Raw genomic sequence first — 21,650 nt, 5'->3', positions numbered from 1 at the left:
TGATCAGTGAGATCATAAATGTATGCGACAGTAGTTTACAAATGTTCCTGCACTCTCTTGTATTTTATATTGCTATAATATAAGTGAATATATGAATATATTACATAAGGTATGAATATAATTGATTCTCATTGGTTTATTTGGTCACGTATTTTTCAATATATGTTTTGTATTTTTTCACAATTATGCTATATTGACTCGACTTTACAATATTTAGAAATGATATTGACCCCATGTAACTAAAGCTAGTATCAAGAGTCAATATCATTTCCAAAAAGTAGAATACAGCGTTAATATCGTTTCTAAAAATAGCAACATCGACTTCGTCCTCGGTCAATATAATCTGAACAGGTCCATATATAACGTATCGACCTCGTCAAAAGTCAATACATGATAAATTTCGATATCAATTAGATGTACTTACATGGCCATTTTTTGTTTGTTCCGAAGCACGGTATTTTTCATCTGGATTGCTACCTACAATAATGTGTGATACTCTTTCATATTTGTATACAGCGTAACGTCTCTTTTATTGTCTACAATTTCCAATAATACATATTAGTATTTTGCCGTTTTTGATTCATCAGCACTTACCAAATGATATTCAAATTATTTGTCACTCAAAGTAATTTTTTTAATATAAATACTGTCTAAGATTAGTTCGAAATATCTTTGTGACAGTATCAATTATTTTCTCTATATTAATAAATAATACGCAGGTGTTCCTTCAATAAATTTCATGACTTTTATTGCGTTTGTTTTACTAATTGCTACTTTTTGTTTTGTTTGATCTAGTAGTTCTTCGCAGTATTAGAATCGGATTTACTTTGGCCGTCAGCTTCAGTGAAAAGATATTGATTTTTGAACTGTGCCTGTTTTGCAGGAAAATAAGTAACGTTAATTAATACCCTAGAAATATAAAATTCAACGTAAGGTATTTAAGCCAATAACGATGAATACAAAACATAGTAAAAGGATATTATTTAATATTGGATGTATCATGACCTTTTACAAAATAAAGTGTCGTTCAATATCTAAAGCCTTCTGTCATTATTCTTTTTTCGTGGTGGTCTATTTTCTTTTTTGCGGAAATAGCCTCGAGGGAACATACCATCATCGACACAAATCATACATGTGTAAAGTTGTCTTACCTGAAGACGGCGCTTTAGTTTGCTGACTTGGTCTCACTGTTGATGTTATCTTGCCATTTAGTGATGGAACAAATTTTATATTGTCAGTCTCGTTTCTAAGTTTCAACTAATAAAAAAAAGAATAGAATATTATGAATAAAAGGAAATGTCGGATAAGCGTCAATAGAAGCACAAATCTTAAACTAAAATGTCGAAAATTCATTTATAGTAAGATTTATAAAAGCATAGCTGTTGCTTCTCAAGAACGCTTGGGGTCAAATTCTGCAAGAGCCAAAATTCGCCATAATGCATTAATGGTATAAATACAGATACATTTTTTTTTTAATTCTAATTGAATAGAATAATTTTTTATATACAAGCATTTTTTATATATTTACAAACGGATGTTTGAATACGACATAAACAAATATCATATAATTCCACAACAGAATTTTATTATTCATATATAGAAACATGTGATATCTTAATAACAGAATTTTTTTCCAAAATAGAATTGCAAACACTTTTTATCTAACTATTTTCATGCATTCTTGCAAATATAAGTACATTATCGTACTATTAATAAATATATCCACAGAAAAACAAATTATAATTACCTTGGGAATAAAAAGTATGCATAAAACTAAAGCTGTACAGAACATAACAAAACAATTCATCAGAACAAATCTTGCTGTCTTCTGCTCGTCGTCAAGTATATGATTTAATGGAACTCCAATAAGGCACACCACCACAATGTTATAAACACAGAATCCAATTAACTTGGAATCATTTAAGGCAGGAACCTCTACTCGTCTGGTCTCCCACGCTAGGAATGTACCAAAGGCTAACAGGAGACCTTTGTAAACATACTGGACACATAACCAGTAGACCTGTGTAGAACTTGTACACACAGTATATATTTCTTTGTGTGTTATATCATTTTCCTCATCCTGTAAATATAACAAGCAATAGTCTACAACCGACGATGAAAGAACATGAGTACCTACAGTAGAAGATTTTAATGTTAAATATTGTATGAATTCCCTCTGAATACAAAGTGAAAGGTGTACTTAATATATAACAGAGGAAAACAGCCCAATGGAGCTAGTCTTTTACGCGTTTGACCATGTGGAAACACGCATCTATACGCACCGTAAAAGAGGGACGAAAGATACCAAAGGGACAGTCAAACTCATAAAACTCTTGTCTAAAAGAAGTACGAATACTATGTTAAAAACTCGGTAAAATGACAATGATAAAGATAGATTAACACAGTGCTGCTAACAGTTATTGACATGCCAGCTCCAGACCTCAATTGAACTTCATGATCGAACTTAATAATCCCTCCCGTCACACAAATGTTTGATTGTCTTATATACTGAAATTTTACAGTTTGACATATCGTATGCACAATTGTTTTTTAATTGATATTGTGTGCTAACTTTTTGTGAGAGAAGTATTGCTCGAAAATTTTGTTGATTTAACGATTTGTGTGATTTTGTTTGTAACACTTTCAAATTAAGTAATGCAAACACCATGTATTATACAAATCATATTCCTTTTTCGTGTATCATTGAAGACCAAAACCATCATATGAATGCATCGAAATATACTTAAATAAATGAGTGTACCTCAATTGTAACAACAACCTCTTTTCGTTGAAGAGAAAAGAATAGCGTCCATGGTACCATTATTGATAGATCTATAGCCATCAACACGCCACAAACTGCAAACAACTGAATATCTTTGATTACCTGAAGACGAACGAAATTATGTTAACAACCAGACAAAAATAAAGCACATTACAATATACTTCAAACCATAAAATTAAAATAAATCATTGTGGTTAATTCACATACTTGCAATTTATTTGTTATACCATTGGATTTCTTGAAATGAACTCATTATTTTGCTGTTTACTGTTGTCTTGATGTAGCTGTTGTATTACTTAATATACTCTTTTCTTTAAGCTTATTTCAAAACTGTTTCATATATAATAACAACAAATATAAAAAAGAAAATGTGGTATGATTGTCAATGAGACAACTCTCCGCAGAAGACCAAATGACACAGGAATCACAACTATAGGTCACCGTACAGCCTTCGGAAAATAAACAAAGCCGTTACCGCATAGTCAGCTATAAACATTTTTAAAATGAAGATTATCTTAACTAAAGCAAATTGCTTGATAACACTAACAGAGAAAGAAAACTCACCATATGATTAATCATATATAACCTAACGGTACCCAAATTGCACCGAGTACCCAAATTGCACCTATTTATCAAAAATAGCAGCGAAAATCTAACAAGATTTCCTAGAGACTAAAAAATGGTATTTTTATGTCTTTCAACATAGGTAAAAATATTTAGATATATACACAAAACGTTTACAATATTTATCAACAGATGAAGTGTTTACTGAAAAGCAAAATGTACTGAAACGTCGCCATGCGACGTCATCAAAACGTCATCTTTTTAAAATAAACAAATACAATACGTTTCAAGTATCCATTTCTTAAAAAATGAAGAGTAAGCATGGACAAATATCCAATTGTTCAAAATATTTGAAAAAAATAAACAAAAGCTCTGTTATTCGACTTTTGACGATGTGAATTTAAGCATGGATGCAATTGGGGTACTCCTCATTACAGAATCTGGGGTGGTTTGGAGGTAAGTTCAGACCAATTTTTCTATGATTCCTTATGGATTGAAAATCAAATTGGTGTACCTTTATAATAAAGAAGGATACGGCTACAAAATAAACACAAAATGGAAATTTTTGTCTTGATCATAAAAAAACTTAGTTGAAAAAACTGTCAAAATAGGTGCAATTTGGGTACCGTCACGTTACAAAATCTATCCCCATCATATGTTACATTGAATTAGCCTGAAATTGCCCATTTTGTCTTAAGTAAAATAATAAAATATCTACCTTCCAAACAAAAAAACAAAAAAATCAAAAGGGAAAGTCCTTTATCATATGTCAAAATCAAAAGCATAAACACATTAAACAAATGTAAATCAACTGTCATATTTCTGACTTGGAACAGGCATTACAATGCAGAAAATTAAACACTTATCATGTCACCTTTTAAAAACGATTTGAAGACTTTCCTTGACATTTTACCTGATAACCTTACACCAAAATAGATAGGAATAAGAAGTGTCATATACGCTTAAAATATTCAATAAACAAACCTTTTTTCTAATACTGTTATTGTGAAATAAGACATGAACCCTCCATGTCTTGGAAAACAATGCACCAAATGCTGAGGTAAATCCCACTGCTAAGAACCATGAGCTTAACTGAAAATCAAGTTAGTATACAATTATTCTGTAAATATACTAACTGAATGATATTTGTGGTCAACTCCAGTCCTTGTGTCTCTTTTGTAAACAAAACTTGAGTCTGACTTAACAAACTTTAATCCTTGTATCTACCATGAGGTTTTCTAAAACAATATCACGGTTTGTGATTCGACAAATTCATGTCATTATAGTGAGTGTTAATCGTTAATAATTTAATGTTGGATGTAACGCGTCTACTGATTGGCTGACGTTGTTTTGGTTATTAGAACATATACATAATTAAGTCATGTGACCGTGACGTCATCAACATTTTTTCATAGTTTTCTCTGGTTTAAAATGCAATTTAGAATAAAATTATAACTGCAATATTTTTTCTGTGTATTCAAAATAACATAAAAATGTGGTGCACACTTTAAAATAACACGCTACGCGGGTTATTTAGTGTACACCACATTTTTGATGTTATTTCTTTATAGACGTGTTGCTAAGTCTTAAGTTCTCTATGTTGTGTTGTGTACTGTTGTTTGCATTTTGTCTTTTGTCGTTTTTTGCCAGGGCGTGGTCAGTTTATTATCGACTGATGAGTTTGAATGTCCTTTTGGTATATCTCGTCTTTCTCTACCAAAGGAACCATAAAAATTCACATCGAAATAAACTGACAGAGTGATGTCAAGGAACGAGATAGGTCGAAAAGACAAACAAGTTAACAAAACATCACAAATAAACTGTTTAACACAAACCAATACGAAGACTGGGGATGATTTAATGCGATTCGAAAGAATAAGCAGATATTATTCTACTGTGTCTAATCTGAAAAAAAAAAATAACAAAAAAAAAATGAAGTGCGAGGAAAATTCAAAACTAATCAAACGGCTTAACAAAAAGCTTAAGGTAGATAGGGTGTCTTCCTCCATCTTGGTTTTTTGAAATACTAGAAAATAAGGTCTAGACCTTTGATGAAATGTGCAAATTTTTATAGTAGTAGGTAATTCAAGTGTAAGAATTTTCCTTATAATATAGAAAATGCAATGTTTGATCATATTTATGATTGTATTTTACAAAACTAAGAATATTTTTGCTTGATTCATTTTTTCCAACTTTCTCAAATAAGGGGAGGCAACTCAAATGCAAGGGCAGATAATTCAGATAGTGTTACTTTTACAATAGAATCTGTTAGGAATTTACCCATTTTTACATGTAGCAAGAAAATGAGTCCGGTGATCCCATTTTTTCTTTTTCTTATCTGAAAGCATAATATTGGAGCTATCTTCTCATATTTTATCTCAAAATTCTATGGTGTGGTTTGCGTTTTATGGCGGAAAAAAGGGTTTTCCATTCATAGTCTATACAAAATCTTGACAATTTTGCACAACCTGTAGTGTGAAAATAAGTCTGGTGACCCATTCTTTTTATAAATGTTTTTAAACAAGCAGGATATGAACTACATTTTTTGCAAATTATTAAAAGATTCTATGGATTATAATTAAGACACCCCATCTACCTTAAACACATCAATCGAAGGAATAACAACTGTCATATTCCTGACTTCGTACATGTATTTTGTACTTTCTCTTTGTACTTTCTCTTTTGACTTTCTCTTTGTACTTTCTCTTTTGACTTTCTCTAGCGTCTAAGTTCTCTATTAAATCGTATTTACCATACAGAGTGCTCCATTCTCGACCAGGTTAAGATACTCCATCATAGATACATACACAGACACAAACATAATGATACCTCCACATATAATTATGTTGTTTATTTTTGGGCTTGACATCTTGATATGCCTATAACAAATATTTAAATTAGTATCTTTTATTGTGAAAATCTGAAAATATGATGTTAATATACTTGCTTTTTACTTTTCCCAAACATTTTGACAAGGAATTGATACCTTTTAAAAATGTAATTAATTATTTAGTGTTACTTCGCATTTATCAGACATATAATCAGACATATATTAGCGATAGGAAATATATATCTCCACTCTTAACATGCACGAACATCTGCCAATGCGTCAATTATTTGTCAAACAGACATGTCAAAATGGTCAACTGAACTTGTATTTAGAGTTTTGAATGTTAAATGTTAAATTGTTTACGATTGTATGTAGGTCTTTTAACATTCGTTAGTTGTATGTGTCGTTGAAATGCAGACACATCTACGATTATTCCCAAACTTAAAATATCCCCGCATATTCACTTTATGAAGTCGTTTATTTGACATTTGATTGTTTTATTTACCTGTTTTTTCTATAGACAATGTTGAAAATGAGAAGTCCAATGGCGCCAAACAATCCGAAGGATGTTAATATTCCAAGGATAATGACTGCAGCTATGGAAGATGCAAGCAATTCTGTTTGTGTTTTAGAGCCATCCTTTGGAATTTTATTACCTAGTTAATATGCATATAAAAATGTATGTATATTTCACCGAAGTATTGATCTACCATAATTACATTTATAATTTCAAAATACCGCTTAATTTGCTTGAATTACAAACGGAAAGTCCTTTATCAAATCTCAAAATCAAAATGTTAAACACATCAACCGAATGGAAAACAACTGTCATATTCTTGACTTGTACAGGTCTTATCTAAGATATAGTTTTATGAAATATAAATGACGCAGAGATATGTTTTGGGTAAATTTGATGTTCAGAAAATGTTCAAACAAGTAACAAGAATTAAGTTTCCTCCGCTCAAATTAAGATGACCTTAACAAGACTGCCTCTGATTATATAGTTTTGGTTTAAAGTGTTCTGCAATTTCATCATTTACTTTGACTTTCAATTATTCTGATAAGATCGCCGATGTGAGTCTTTTGTGGACGAATTATTATAAGCCTTGTTTTTCTTTATCACTATCTATGTATATATTATTAACTTAACTGCATTTGATTTGTAAATTTAATAGTTGTTTACCTACTGGTTGTTAATTTCCATTGTTTAAGATATCAATCAGTCGCAACGGTTTGGTGTAAGCTTCTGAAAACAATATACAACTAGCTTCTCAAATGGAAAATATTTTAGAAGTTCCTTTTATTTTTGTAGTTCGCCTTTACGAGAAAAAAAAACCAAACGTTAAAACTATACGAAGTCGTATTCAAAACCATGTTAATCAATAGATCATATTTTAGCGCTTTGAATATTAGTACCATCAGGACAAAGGGTTTACATTACATTGATTTTAGCGCTTTGAATATTAGTACCATCAGGACAAAGGGATAACATTACATTGATTTTAGCGCTTTGAATATTAGTACCATCAGGACAAAGGGATAACATTACATTGATTTTAGCGCTTTGAATATTAGTACCATCAGGACACAGGGATACCATTACATTGATTTTAGCGCTTTGAATATTAGTACAATCAGGACAAAGGGATAACATTACATTGATTTTAGCGCTTTGAATATTAGTACCATCAGGACAAAGGGATAACATAACATTGATTTTAGCGCTTTGAATATAAGTACCATCAGGACAAAGGGATAACATAACATTGATTTTAGCGCTTTGAATATCAGTACCATCAGGACAAAGGGATAACATTACATTGATTTTAACCTGTCTGTAGTACCATCAGGACAAAAGGATAACATTACATTGATTTCAACCTGTCTGTTGTACCATCAGGAAAAAGGGATAACATTTTATTGATTTTAACCTGTCTGCTGTACGATCAGGTCAAAGGGATAACATTACATTGATTTTTAACCTGTTAAAAATATATATATTTGCTTCAAATACTTTTGCCTTTTAATTTTTTTTTATTCGAGCGTCACTGATGAGTTTTTTGTAGACGAAATGCGCGTGTGGCGCATACAAGAAATTGTAATCCTGGAATCTATGAAAAAATTATTTTGATGGTTGAATACTTACCTGGCCATAAAGACGATGGAGTCACATCCCACGTGATACTTCCGGTGTAAGGATCGAAACGACCAGCATCCGTTCTGTTGTCTTCTGTCAAATATAAAAACAAGATGATATATTGACAGATATCACATACATATTCATTAAAAAGATTCAATCCAGGGTAACATATAAACCCTAAGAGAACAGTATGTTGAGCAACACGACGGGTACCACATGTGAAGCAGGATCTGCTTCCCTTCCGGATCACCTTCGATCACCCCCAATTTTTGCTCGGGTTCGTATTTCTTAGTCTATAGTTTTTATATGTTGTGTGTTGTGTACTATTATTTGTCTGTTTGTCTTTTTTATTTTTCAGCCATGGCGTTGTCGTTTATTTTCGATCTATGATGTTGGCTGTCCGTCTGGTATCTTTGAGAAATGGATAGTGGAAATCATCATGTTTGTCATAGATTCTGTTTGGAGTCGTCTATCTGTGTATTTTTCGCTGTGATATGAAATTGTGTTATATAAACATCATTTTATGGATTAATCCGCTTAACATTATTTATGTCGGTATCATTGTAAGAAATCTGATTATCACCATTATCCGCCTTCATAAGTTTGCATCTGGCGCAAATATAAAATTTCACTCCTGGTATCTATGATGAGTTTATTTATCTATAGTTTAATCAATATATGATCGGATTTAATGATGATTACAAAATAAGTAGTAATTGAAGGTTATGTTTCACTAAGAACATGACTGGTTCGATTAAGGACCTTGATCAGATGTCGTATAATCGTCCGTGACATAAGACAAATACAATATAAGCAGATAAGTTTCAGTATTCGATATGGAATAATATTTAAATGATGGATTCAATAAAGATATGTGATATGATTGTTAGTAAGATCTAATGAGAGGGTACATTACCTTTATTTAGTGGTATAAACGATTGTCCTTATACGTCTCCCATCCTTGTGATATCATTTTTAGTAAATCTAATGAGAGAGTACATTACCTTTTATGTTTAGTTGTATGAACGATTGTCCTATACGTCTCCCATCATTGTTATACTATTGTTAGTAAGATCTATTGAGAAAGTACATTACCTTTATTAAGTTGTATAAACGATTGTCCTATACGTCTCCCATCCTTGTGATATCATTGTTAGTAAATAAAAGCAACAGTAGTATACCGCTGTTCAAAGCTCATAAATCCATGGACAAAAAACAAAATCGGGGGAACAAACTAAAACCGAGGGAAACGCATTAAATATAAGAGGAGAACAACGACATAACACTAAAATGTAACACACATAGACAAAATTAGTAAGATCTAATGAGAGAGTACATTACCTATATTTAGTTGTATAAACGATTGTCCTATACGTCTTCCATCCTTGAATGATACTGGTCCCTACAATACAGGATCTTAAAAGTGTTTCTTCAAATGGAATATCTTCTTAACGACTAAACAACTAGACTAATTCGATCTACTGTCCATAGTCACTTACCCAGAACAGTTTTATATACATTCATTGAACGAATACCAAACAATGAAAAGTAATCATATTAATCAATTACCTTAGCCGTATTTGGCACAACTTTTGGAATTTTGGATCCTCAATGCTCTTCAACTTTGTAATTGTTTGGCTTTATAAATATTTTGATATGAGCGTCACTGATGAGTCTAATGTAGACGAAACGCGCGTCTGGCGTACTAAATTATAATCCTGGTACCTTTGATAACTATTCAGACTTTTTGATTTCCCGTATATGACATGAAACAGCTTATTCTATATGACATTTCACAATACAAATCTTTTTTAAAGTCAAACAGAAATGAAACAAATAGTCCATTTAAACAAGTGCCTAGACACGAATCGGTGATTGATCTCAGGTGATCTTGAAGGGGAAGCAGACTAAGTAACAAACAATGATCTCAGGTGATCTTGAAGGGGAAGCAGACTAAGTAACAAACAATGATCTCAGGTGATCTTGAAGGGGAAGCAGACTAAGTAACAAACAATGATCTCAGGTGATCTTGAAGGGGAAGCAGACTAAGTAACAAACAATGATCTCAGGTGATCTTGAAGGGGAAGCAGACTAAGTAACAAACAATGATCTCAGGTGATCTTGAAGGGGAAGCAGACTAAGTAACAAACAATGATCTCAGGTGATCTTGAAGGGGAAGCAGACTAAGTAACAAACAATGATCTCAGGTGATCTTGAAGGGGAAGCAGACTAAGTAACAAACAATGATCTCAGGTGATCTTGAAGGGGAAGCAGACTAAGTAACAAACAATGATCTCAGGTGATCTTGAAGGGGAAGCAGACTAAGTAACAAACAATGATCTCAGGTGATCTTGAAGGGGAAGCAGACTAAGTAACAAACAATGATCTCAGGTGATCTTGAAGGGGAAGCAGACTAAGTAACAAACAATGATCTCAGGTGATCTTGAAGGGGAAGCAGACTAAGTAACAAACAATGATCTCAGGTGATCTTGAAGGGGAAGCAGACTAAGTAACAAACAATGATCTCAGGTGATCTTGAAGGGGAAGCAGACTAAGTAACAAACAATGATCTCAGGTGATCTTGAAGGGGAAGCAGACTAAGTAACAAACAATGATCTCAGGTGATCTTGAAGGGGAAGCAGACTAAGTAACAAACAATGATCTCAGGTGATCTTGAAGGGGAAGCAGACTAAGTAACAAACAATGATCTCAGGTGATCTTGAAGGGGAAGCAGACTAAGTAACAAACAAGTTTTGAGGATTGATCTCATGTGATCTTGAAGGGGAAGCAGACTAAGTAACAAACAAGTTTTGAAAACATCCACTACGTTTAATTTTCTGAGAATGTTGCATTTTCAATTACCTGAGTATAGAATAAAATAAATACATGAACTTTGCATTACCAATTATACCAAAATGAAGAAATCTGGTACTATCCACAAAACAAACACACATTTGAAACAAAATCTGTAAATCATGAGAATTCGAGAATTCTATTTAAACAGTAAATTCATATATCTGGGCAATTTACTTCATTTCAATTACTAAGTAGCATAGACGTAATAAAATTGATGGGAATTCGCCTTTGCATATTTTTCAACGTACCATATATATACTAATAGCACATCATTCTTGCAATGTTGAGTTAAAACTATATTTAGCTTAAACTTGAACATTAAATTTAATTGATTTTTTTGTGTTTTAACGTCATTTTTGAGCACCTTTTTGGGGCAATTTTGTATCGACCAGTTTTTATTGATGTAAGATGCTGTATATCACTCCATTCAAATAAGAGTGGAGTGCACCCGCACGAGCGGAAATTATTTAGACAACTTGTCATCATAAAAAAATGCCTATACCAAGTCAGCAATTTTTAACCCTTCGCTTGATGTATTTGAGCATTTGAATGTTGAATTTCCGTTTTTCATTTTCATCGGAGTTCAGTATTTTTGGGATTCTACTTTTGAACATTGGACATAAAAATGAAACACAATTATGCTTGATTAACATAGACACATCAAAACTCGCTTCAACCGTACTTGGTTTTGTTTTAAACGTCAACTGTTCATGTAATTTTTCTATCTTTTCGGTCTGGTTGACATTTCTCGTTAAGCCTTTGCCATAAGACTTTTATATTTGCAGGCAGATATGATATATACTCAGATCCAATTATATAAAATGATGTCAAACTCACCGATACTCCATCAAAACTAACGTCATCCATGCCTTTTATGATACATTCTCTTATGTCAGACCTGTCGTAGTTAAAATCTTCCAGTTTACTGCCATTCAGATATTTCAGACTATTGTTGAGGCCTAGTGCTAAAGCCCAGACGGCATCATATATCCAGGGATGAGATCTTGTTATACTGTACGGTGTATTAGATGCCTCACTTTTCATCCACGAATCATACTCAGCCGGTGTCTGATGAAAAGAATACTAATTATCGTTTATGTTTGCCACATTATCATACTCATTATCGTCGTCGTTTGCTATAATTATTTTAAGTAAAATCACTTATGTACTTTTATAGAAATAGAAATCATAACTATAAAGTTAGCGAATATCATTTCAAATTTCGTCATCGATTTATGAATGAAAGGTGTATATTTGTTAATAATAAATCTACTATAACTCTCATATATGCATTTAAATTACAAAATTAAATATCAACAGATGCTAATATACGAAATCTAACTGTACACCGATGCGTAGGAATAAACGAAAGCTAAATGTAAACATATGCTAAGGAATATACATTATTCTATTGAAGCTTCTATAAAGTAAGCCAAATAAGTCATAACACGAGACAACATAATAATGATAATATAAAGATAGATATAGGAAGATGTGGTGTGAGTGCCAATGAGAGAACTCTCCATCCAAATAACAATTCATAAAAGTAAACCATTATCGGTCAATGAACGGCCTTCAACACGAATCTTGGCTCACAAAGAACATAAAGCTATAAACGGCTCCAAAACTACTAGTGTAAAACCGTTCAAACGGGATAACCAACGGTCTAATCTATATAAAAAACGAGAAACGAGAAACACGTATAAATTACATTAACAAACGACAACTTTTGTACATCAGATACCTAACTTAAATGAACTGTAGCTTACCCTTCCAGATATAGTAACTTTGGTTTCTGAACTGAGTTGATTTTGGTCCAGTGTTATCATGTAATCAGCCGCTTCATACAAGTTAGCTTTAGTACAGGTAATATCCTTGACATCTGCATTTTTGATCCAGTTCCGGTACATTGAAGCACCAGTTAATATCCAGGTGTATCGTCTTCCGTACAGTTTCTGCTTATATACCTTAAAATTAGACAGCAAAACCTCGTTATCACTACATTTTGTCAATTAAGTTACACTTTTAAAAATACAACCTCATGAGCACTACATTTTGTAAAACACAATTAAAAGTACAACTACATGATAACTACATTTTGTCAAACAATTTATATTATTATCAGTACAGCCTCATGATCACTACATTGTGTCGACCAAGTTATACCCTTAACAGTACAACCGCATAATCACTAGATTTTGTCAACCAAGCTACTTCATTCACAGTAAAACATCATGATCATTACATAGTGTCATATAAGTTACATGCTTAACAGTACAGCTCTTTAATCACTACATTTTGTCGAATGAGTTGCATAATTGACTGTTTAATATATTGGGAAATTGAATTTTAAAAACAAAATAATAGAGAAAAAATAAAGCGAAGAATTAAATAACTTAGTACTGAAAAGGGTAAATATCAAATACAGCCGGCCAACAGTCAGTAAAAAGTGAAACGACAAAAATACATAATTTCGAATTCGAGGAATATGCAAAAGGAAAATAATTGAATGCCTAATTAAAAGCTAAAACACAAAAAACGCATAGATGTCATATTCCTGACTTGGTACAGACATTGCCTTATTTAGAAACTGGTGGATTAAACATATTAAAGACACTTGGTAAAATTAAAAGTATCTGTATAAGAATTTCTATAATAGTAAGCAGGGCATCTGTAATATAAATTTTCTACATGTTATGTTTCAGTTTAGTCGATCGAAGGTAATCATAATGAAACGCGGTAGATATATTTACAATAAAAAAGATAAGTCAAATGCCTGATTGCTCTTAACCTTTATAAACCAATTAGATTGCCTTTCACGAAGTCTCTATTATATGGCTTGTTAACTTTGAGTATCATAATGCTGGCTTATATGGAGTATATAAAGCATAGCTAAGTATATGATAAATTTGATAATCATTAAAGAGAGCCTTTTATGTCGACATAGTTACTAGTTTTCTTTATCATTTAAACAATGAAAACAAAACGGCAAAGTTATGTGCATTTTAAAAGTATGAGAAACAGTGTAACAAGGGTGACATATGAAAAAACAACTATGACAATAAAAAGAATGTAAAATTGAGAATGTAAATGGGGAATGTGTCAAAGAGTCAACAACCCGACCAAGAACAGACAACAACAGAAGGTCACTAACATGTCTTCAATGCAGCGAGAAATTCTCGCACCCAGAGGCGTTCTAAAGCTGGCACATAAACAAATATATATACTAGTTCAGTGATAATGGACGTCATACTAAACTCCAAATTATACACAAGAAACTAAAGGTAAAAATAATACAAGACTAACAAAGGCTAGAGACTCCTGACTTGGGACAGGCGCAAACATGCGGCGGGGTTTAACATGTTTATGAGATCTCAACCCTACCCTATACCTCTAGCCACGTAATTGATTATATGAATATTCAATGACATTCCGATATCAAATAATCGCCATATGTACAATTACCATGCATTTGTTTTATTTTCATAGGAATGATAATTGTTTAATAATAGCTTTAAGTACCAACCTTGCAAAAGAGAAAAAAGAACAAAAATATGAAACTCTGAGAAAATTCTAAACGAAAAGTCTCCAAGCTAATGGTAAAATCAAAGCTCAAACATATCAAACGAATGCATAACAACTATCATATTCCTTACTTGGTACACGCATTTCATTATGTAGACAATCGAGGTTTAAACCTGCATTTATAGCTAGCTAAACCTTACATGTGTCTGACAATTCATTATATTGACATCCAATGTTTAAATAAAACAAACAGACATAATAGATAAAAATGGCCAAAAATAGGGTTACAGCTGCCAACTTTGTATTCAAAAAAAAATCTTAATTACTAAAATGATTTTATTTATTAATATTACTTTTACTTATGTATCTTGTCATACTTTGAATGACAAAACTATTTTATCTATTAATACTACTATTTCTGTTAAGTCCGTTTTTTATGATAAACCTTTGACGTGACTCTGTACTTATGTATTCCGTCATACTTTGAACCAAATAATCATTTTATTTATTATTATTACTTTTACTGTTAAGTCTGTTTTTTGTTATATCTACTTTACGTGACTCTGCATTTATGTATGCCGTCATACTTTTAACGACAAAATTATTTTATGTCTACCTGTGCGAATTTCAAACGCGCAATTTTACACCAGTACTGAAAACCTTCCATCCTTTATGGGTAGATTTTACATAGATAAATAAATTCGTATAAGATAAGCAAAATGAGGATGTTAAATTTGATGTATGCCTTTTTTTGCTTCTTCGTTACATTTGTTGTTTTTATAGTGATTAAGATGATAACACAATGTTGACTGCTGTACCCCTATTTTTGACATTTTTACTTATTGAGTCTGTTTGTTTTGTTCACGCATCGGTGACAATGTAATGGAATTTGATGCGACTGTCATACAAGTTAGAGGTTTAGCTAGCTATAAAACCAGGTTCAATCCACCATTTTCTACATATGAAAATGCCTGTACCAAGTCAGGAATATGACAGTTGTTATCCATTCGTTTGATGTGTTTGGATTTTTGATTTTGCCATTTGATTTTGGACTTTCCTTTTTTAATTTTCCTCGGAGTTCAGTATTTTTGTGTTTTTACTTTTAACTATAAAACAATCAAATATGTCATAAAGATAAACAAAAAATCGAACAGATAACGCAAATAAGTATAAAGATAAGACAACAATACAAAATCTTTACCATAGCACAATAACACAATGACATGGTGTATAAGTATACAGTTATGTTACATGAATTTTGCCAAAAACAGGCTAATCAGTAAACGTAATAATTTACAAAGACAAATATTTTTTTTTATCATAACACGCGAACGTTATCACTATGATAAACAAAGTCAGTTCCTAGAATATATAGAATATCAAAATGAGTTGGGAAATGTATATCTCATATGCAAGTTGAGTGGTTATTCTGCTATCAAGGAAGGATATTGATAATTTCAAAATTGAAACCATCTTGTTTGTCATAGAGTCTGGTACTGAGATGACGGCGTATGTCAAATTCAAGTATAAGTCTTAAAATAATGCAGGGGTAGTTGTGTTTGTTTTTTCTTAAAGGAGTAGGTTCAGTAGGACCCCAAAATATATCAGTTTTACAAAATTGTTATAATGTAAACATTTAGCTATTTATTGGAAAGTAGAATACTTCTGCTTCATAAATATGGTCTGTTTTTGACAATCCAAAGCACATATATTGGATACTGGCATCACTAAGTCATGCTTAATTACTGAAAGCTTCACAGTTTTAGCATTTGTGTTAAATTGTTTAAAAACGGTTTTCACCTGAAATGGAAGTGATTCGTGTTCATTCTTAAAAATTTAAATCTAAATTGTATTTGATGATAATACATTACATATTTTAAGGTTGAGGGTGAACACGGATGCGGCCACTTTCATTTTTGAATAACACTATCTGAAAAGTCACATATTATGGCATATTTGATAGATTTACCATATTTTAGCTTGAATATGAGCGTCTGAAATGACTAAATCAGTTTAAATTTTTCACACAAACTAATTAAGTCGGCTGAAGTAGACACTTAAGTGTTTAAAAAGTGTACAAAATCTTTTATGAGATGAAACTGAAATGTGAGACCAAAATGGGCCTTTACCGGACCTAGTCCTTTAGCATCGGTTAAGAAAACGATATATTAATGAAACCAAATCAGAAAAAGTTTGGATTGTAAATGGAAAGAACATCATCAATATATCTGAATGTAAAATTAATTGAACTGGCTTCTTTGATCTCCTTGCTTTGATAAGTGTATGAAAGAAATCCAACTCATTTAAAAAAAAGAAGAGGTTTTAAAAAAGAGACAATCCGTTCGTTCCCATAGAAATGCCGATAATTTGTTGAAAAAGTATAATTCCGAATTGAAATATGTTGTCAATAAAAAAATCTACAGCAAACTGATCACTTGTTCCTCTATGTAGAAGCATGTTTTAACGTTTAGCCAAATATAAACAAAATATACCGTTTGGTATCACAGAGTAAAAAGCTTATAGGATATGTTACCATATTCATATTGAAAAGCATTGTGGATTATTTCTTTCAAACGATTTTTCACTTTCACTTTTATAATAATACGGTGGTATACAAGGTTGAACAATCATAAGTTTTGATAGAAATTATTGCAGAGAAAGATTTAGAATTATTCAGAAGTTCGATAGAGTTATTTAGAACCCATATATGTTTAATACCACTTCACGAGTAAACAGTTTACTGAAGGTCCTCTTTCACTGTCAATCTAATGGAAACTTATTGAGTTGAACTGGCAGATGAACCGGCAATGTTGTTTGTACGAAATTTTCTAAAGTTTAGTTATCCTATACAAAACAAGCATGGTTAGTCATCCGATTTGCTGTTCAATAAAAATGGTTATTAGGGCAACTTAGGTTGTGGAGCAGGATCTGCTTACCCTTCTGTCGCACCTGAGATCACCCCTAGTTTTTGGTGGAGTTCGTGTTGCTTATTCTTTAGTTTTCTATGTTGTGTGATGTGTACTGTTGTTTGTCTGTTTGTCCTTTTCATTTTTAGCCATGGCGTTGTCAGTTTATTTTCGATTTATGAGTTTGACTGTCCCTCTGGTATCTTTCGTCTCTCTTTTAGGATTCATGATTCATCAAAATCTCAGCCTAATCGAATGATATGTTCTTGCATGTTGGATAACTAGAGTGCTTTTTTATTCGTATTGCAACTAATTTTCTATCTTTACGAGGAATCTTCAACAAACGCAACAAAAGTCATCTGTATCATTAAAGTACGGGAAATAATGTAAAACAAACGACATATAGACAAATAAAATAACATACAATAAAAAGAACGTAATTAATTGTGTTTTAATGAACGTTTATTCAGAAACCAAAGATCGCTATATGTATAGTTATTATTTTATATTGGAATAATCTTTGTTTTAGCTTTTTTTTATGCTAACCTTGCAACTATTTTCTATTTTGTAGAGAAATCTTTAATTTTAAAAACAATTTCAACTCAGCAGTCATTTTAAGATCAACAATATTTTCCTCATTTCAGTTTTGTTAGTTTCATAATCCTAATTAACAATCGATCCTACCTCACAGAAAATAGTTGTCGCAGCTGAGCTTCTGAAGGCACCAACAATTACCCTGGAATCATATTGCTGTAAAATATGTAGAAAGCTTGTTATCTGTGATTTTTCTAGAATAAATTATTGATTTAATGCATGAACATAGACATAAATAAAGGAAACAGTAGTATACCGCTGTTTCAATTGTCATAATCCAATTTGTGGAAAACAAATAAGGATAATAAGCTAATACCGCGAAAAACTCTTAAACTATAAGAGGACAAAAACAAAAATACAGGAACACTGAAGTGCAAACAAAAACAAACTCAAACATACGTAGGAACGAACGATTTGATAACAATTCCATATCATTTTCCTTAATTGCGTTCTCTTCTCAATCTATAACGTAAGATAGACGCATAACATTTCGTGTAGTGATTGTTGATCGCAAGCTTATTACCAAGTTGCCGAAGATTACTGGATCATGACATTTATAAACAATCATTACAAAATCATGGAAACTGAATTGACCGAGTGATGTAATCTTTTTTTTAAATAAAAATAAAAAGTTATCGTCATGTTTTCAAAAATTACAGATATTGAGGATTGTTCCAAACTAACATGTACGTTTTACGCAGACGACTCTAATTGTTTGCATTTATTCCTATACACCATTTTCCAAAAAACGAGAATTGACAATGCACTTGTGAAACAATAGTTTTAGATTTTTCAGACAAGATTACATTAAGACTCCTGGTGTTGTAAAAAATAGTGATTGAAAACAGAAAATTATAAACACATAAACACTCGAAAAATTATTCGTCAACCGAGAACCAAAGTTATGATGAAAACAATCACGCTGTAATTAAAATTTTAAATATTAAAAGCAAAATATAAAAATGATTCATTTCAGTATGCATAGTTATTCAGTTACCTTGATTTTCGTCTAATTTAAAAAGTAACCAATTGTGACATATCTCCCACCAACAAATATTTTTTAAATAAAAAATAGTGTTCAAATTCGTTAGTGGAAAATAAATACTGCTGGTTTTGTTGATACCATTGATCTAACGAATGAAATATGACTGTCATAATCCTGACTTGGCACAGGTATTTCTTGATGTAGAAAACGGTGAATTAAACCTGGCTTTGTAGCTAGCTAAACCTCTCTCTTGTTTGACAATTGCATTGTTCTTATCTTTAGCACAGGATACCTCAATAACATATAAGTATTGCAATATCAATCTATGTTCGCTCTGGTTGTGGTTTAATTTGTCAACACCTGAACGTTTTGCTGAAAAATGATAACCCTTCAATGGACATAATATAACTGACCTATTTTATATATTATTATTGACCAACCTTATGGTCTGTGATATGATTTCTATATGTTACTGACCCACCTTGAGCCTGGTTATATGATTTTCTACATTCCTGAGGTCTGTTATAATCCCAGATGTTATAAGTGTCATGTTATTGTCTATGAGGGCCTGGTGAAACTCGTCTATTTGCTAAAATTGTAAACAACATTAAATGTGATTAAGGTTGTTTCGGGAAAGGCGTTTGACCAAAATAAATAAATTTTCGCCATTTAAAATTGTCAAGAAATATTTCGGTTAACTACATCCGGGGCTATTGTTTTTAAAAATCGCGGATAACTCTACCACTCCTTTCTAGACTCCCTTCCAAACTTGGAAAGCTTATTACAGTAAAGTAGAATTAACATTCGACTCGAGAATTTTATCACAAGCGTGGAAAGTTTACGTATTGAAATAGCAATGAAAAGTAAACATCAACACAAAAACGTTTTGCAAAAATATAAATATTTCCAATGGTCCAATGATATCACGCAGAGTCTTTTGATACATTAACACATGACATCGATGTTTTGTCGGAAGAAATAGGAAATATCTAATTGGTTAATTGATAAGAACTTCACATCCATTATTCAATAATTTAGAGATAAGTTCTTTAAGGATAGGTTTGGTTTCGAGAAAAACGAAACCTAGCGATTTATTAGGTTTCGGTGTTTAACAATTCAAGAATCGGTGGTCATATACCATATTGTGTACAACCATCAACTTGTGCTATGTGTTGGTTATAGTTGACCTTTAGTGCATGTTTTTTTTCCAACCTTATTTCAACTGATATTTTATAAGGTTCTGTTTATTATCTTTCAAGCACATGTATACATAGAAGAGGGACAAAAGATCGCAAAGGGACAGTCAAACTCATAAATCTAAAACAAACTGACAACGCCATGATGTTCTGTGTGTTATCTTTCTAGTATATATGTACAGTTGTTAACTAATACATCATTTGGTCTCCTTTGTCTTTTTCAGTGATACTGAAGATTACTTGTCATAGTGCATGGGTGGATTACACTTAAAGTTATGTATCTTGCAAGAAAAAATTAAATCACAAAAATACTTTACTCTGAGGAAATTCAATCGGAAAGTTCATAATCAAATGGCAAAATGAAATGATAAAAAAACATCAAACGTCATATTCCTGACTTTGTACAGGCATTTTCAAATGTAGAAAATGGTGTACTGAGCCTGGTTCTATAGCGCTAAACCTTTCATTGCATGACAGTAGCATCAAATTCCGTTATATTTACAATGATGTGTGAACAAAACAGACATAGTAAATAAAATAGTAAAAATATGGCGTACAGAAATGTCAAAGAGTAATAAATAATTTAATTGACAATATGTCCATGTATAAAAAAGTGGTTAAAATTAAAATCATTCTACAATATGTAATCTGGTTTAATCTTTTGAGATAATACACATTGTGTTAAGTGTACTCTGCAGCTTCCAACTGTGGTTGACATAATGTACGTCAAATTTAAGAATTGAATGTAGAGTAACTACCAAATATTAAGATGATGTGACGGATTAATAAACGGGTTCTTGTGGTTAGTTTTTTATCATTTGCAATGATACAAGATCTTCTTATTGTACTACACACACTTAGGCTTAGTGTATACTTACTGATGTAAATGAATCATCATTATACGCCAATGTAGCTACTCTGTTCCAACCAAAATGATTCATTAAAGCTATACGTAATGGATTCAGGTCATCTTCTATATAATTGGTAGAGTATAAGGTGGAATATACGGATTTATCTTTCGTGGTGGATGTTTTGGCAACGAAATTCATCTAAACATATAAACATAAACAAGACAATAAACCATTTATCTGTTGTTACTAATTATTAGGGATGTCAAAATATCTGAAATTTAATACTCGGATACTCGGGCATGATACTCGAGAACTCGCGAGTACTCGGATGAATCTTAAACGTCTATTGAAAAGTTCAGGTTTTAGGTGGGATGCAGTGCTTTGTTACTACCTTTCATAAACATATTAACGAAAGACAAAA

At 31.9% G+C, this 21,650-nt stretch overlaps 1 protein-coding gene across 1 annotated transcript in view; it reads right to left on the bottom strand.

Annotated features, from left to right (window-relative positions):
* Positions 1 to 21,650, bottom strand: part of LOC139529707 (gamma-aminobutyric acid type B receptor subunit 2-like) — a 43,495-nt gene that overhangs the window by 1,336 nt on the left and 20,509 nt on the right. Inside the window, exons 3-16 of the mRNA XM_071325559.1 lie at positions 21,257 to 21,427; positions 19,664 to 19,771; positions 18,288 to 18,353; positions 12,942 to 13,139; positions 12,010 to 12,240; positions 9,658 to 9,718; positions 8,323 to 8,406; positions 6,682 to 6,832; positions 6,099 to 6,225; positions 4,331 to 4,438; positions 2,762 to 2,884; positions 1,748 to 2,080; positions 1,152 to 1,257; positions 425 to 477 (exon numbers count right to left, since the gene is read on the bottom strand). Of these exons, the coding sequence (XP_071181660.1) occupies positions 425 to 477; positions 1,152 to 1,257; positions 1,748 to 2,080; positions 2,762 to 2,884; positions 4,331 to 4,438; positions 6,099 to 6,225; positions 6,682 to 6,832; positions 8,323 to 8,406; positions 9,658 to 9,718; positions 12,010 to 12,240; positions 12,942 to 13,139; positions 18,288 to 18,353; positions 19,664 to 19,771; positions 21,257 to 21,427 (1,920 nt within the window). The remainder of the gene's footprint in view (positions 1 to 424; positions 478 to 1,151; positions 1,258 to 1,747; positions 2,081 to 2,761; positions 2,885 to 4,330; positions 4,439 to 6,098; positions 6,226 to 6,681; positions 6,833 to 8,322; positions 8,407 to 9,657; positions 9,719 to 12,009; positions 12,241 to 12,941; positions 13,140 to 18,287; positions 18,354 to 19,663; positions 19,772 to 21,256; positions 21,428 to 21,650) is intronic.

Source organism: Mytilus edulis, chromosome 7 (genome assembly GCF_963676685.1).
Source record: "Mytilus edulis chromosome 7, xbMytEdul2.2, whole genome shotgun sequence".
NCBI lineage: Eukaryota > Metazoa > Mollusca > Bivalvia > Mytilida > Mytilidae > Mytilus > Mytilus edulis.
This window is presented reverse-complemented; position numbering and strand designations above follow the sequence as displayed.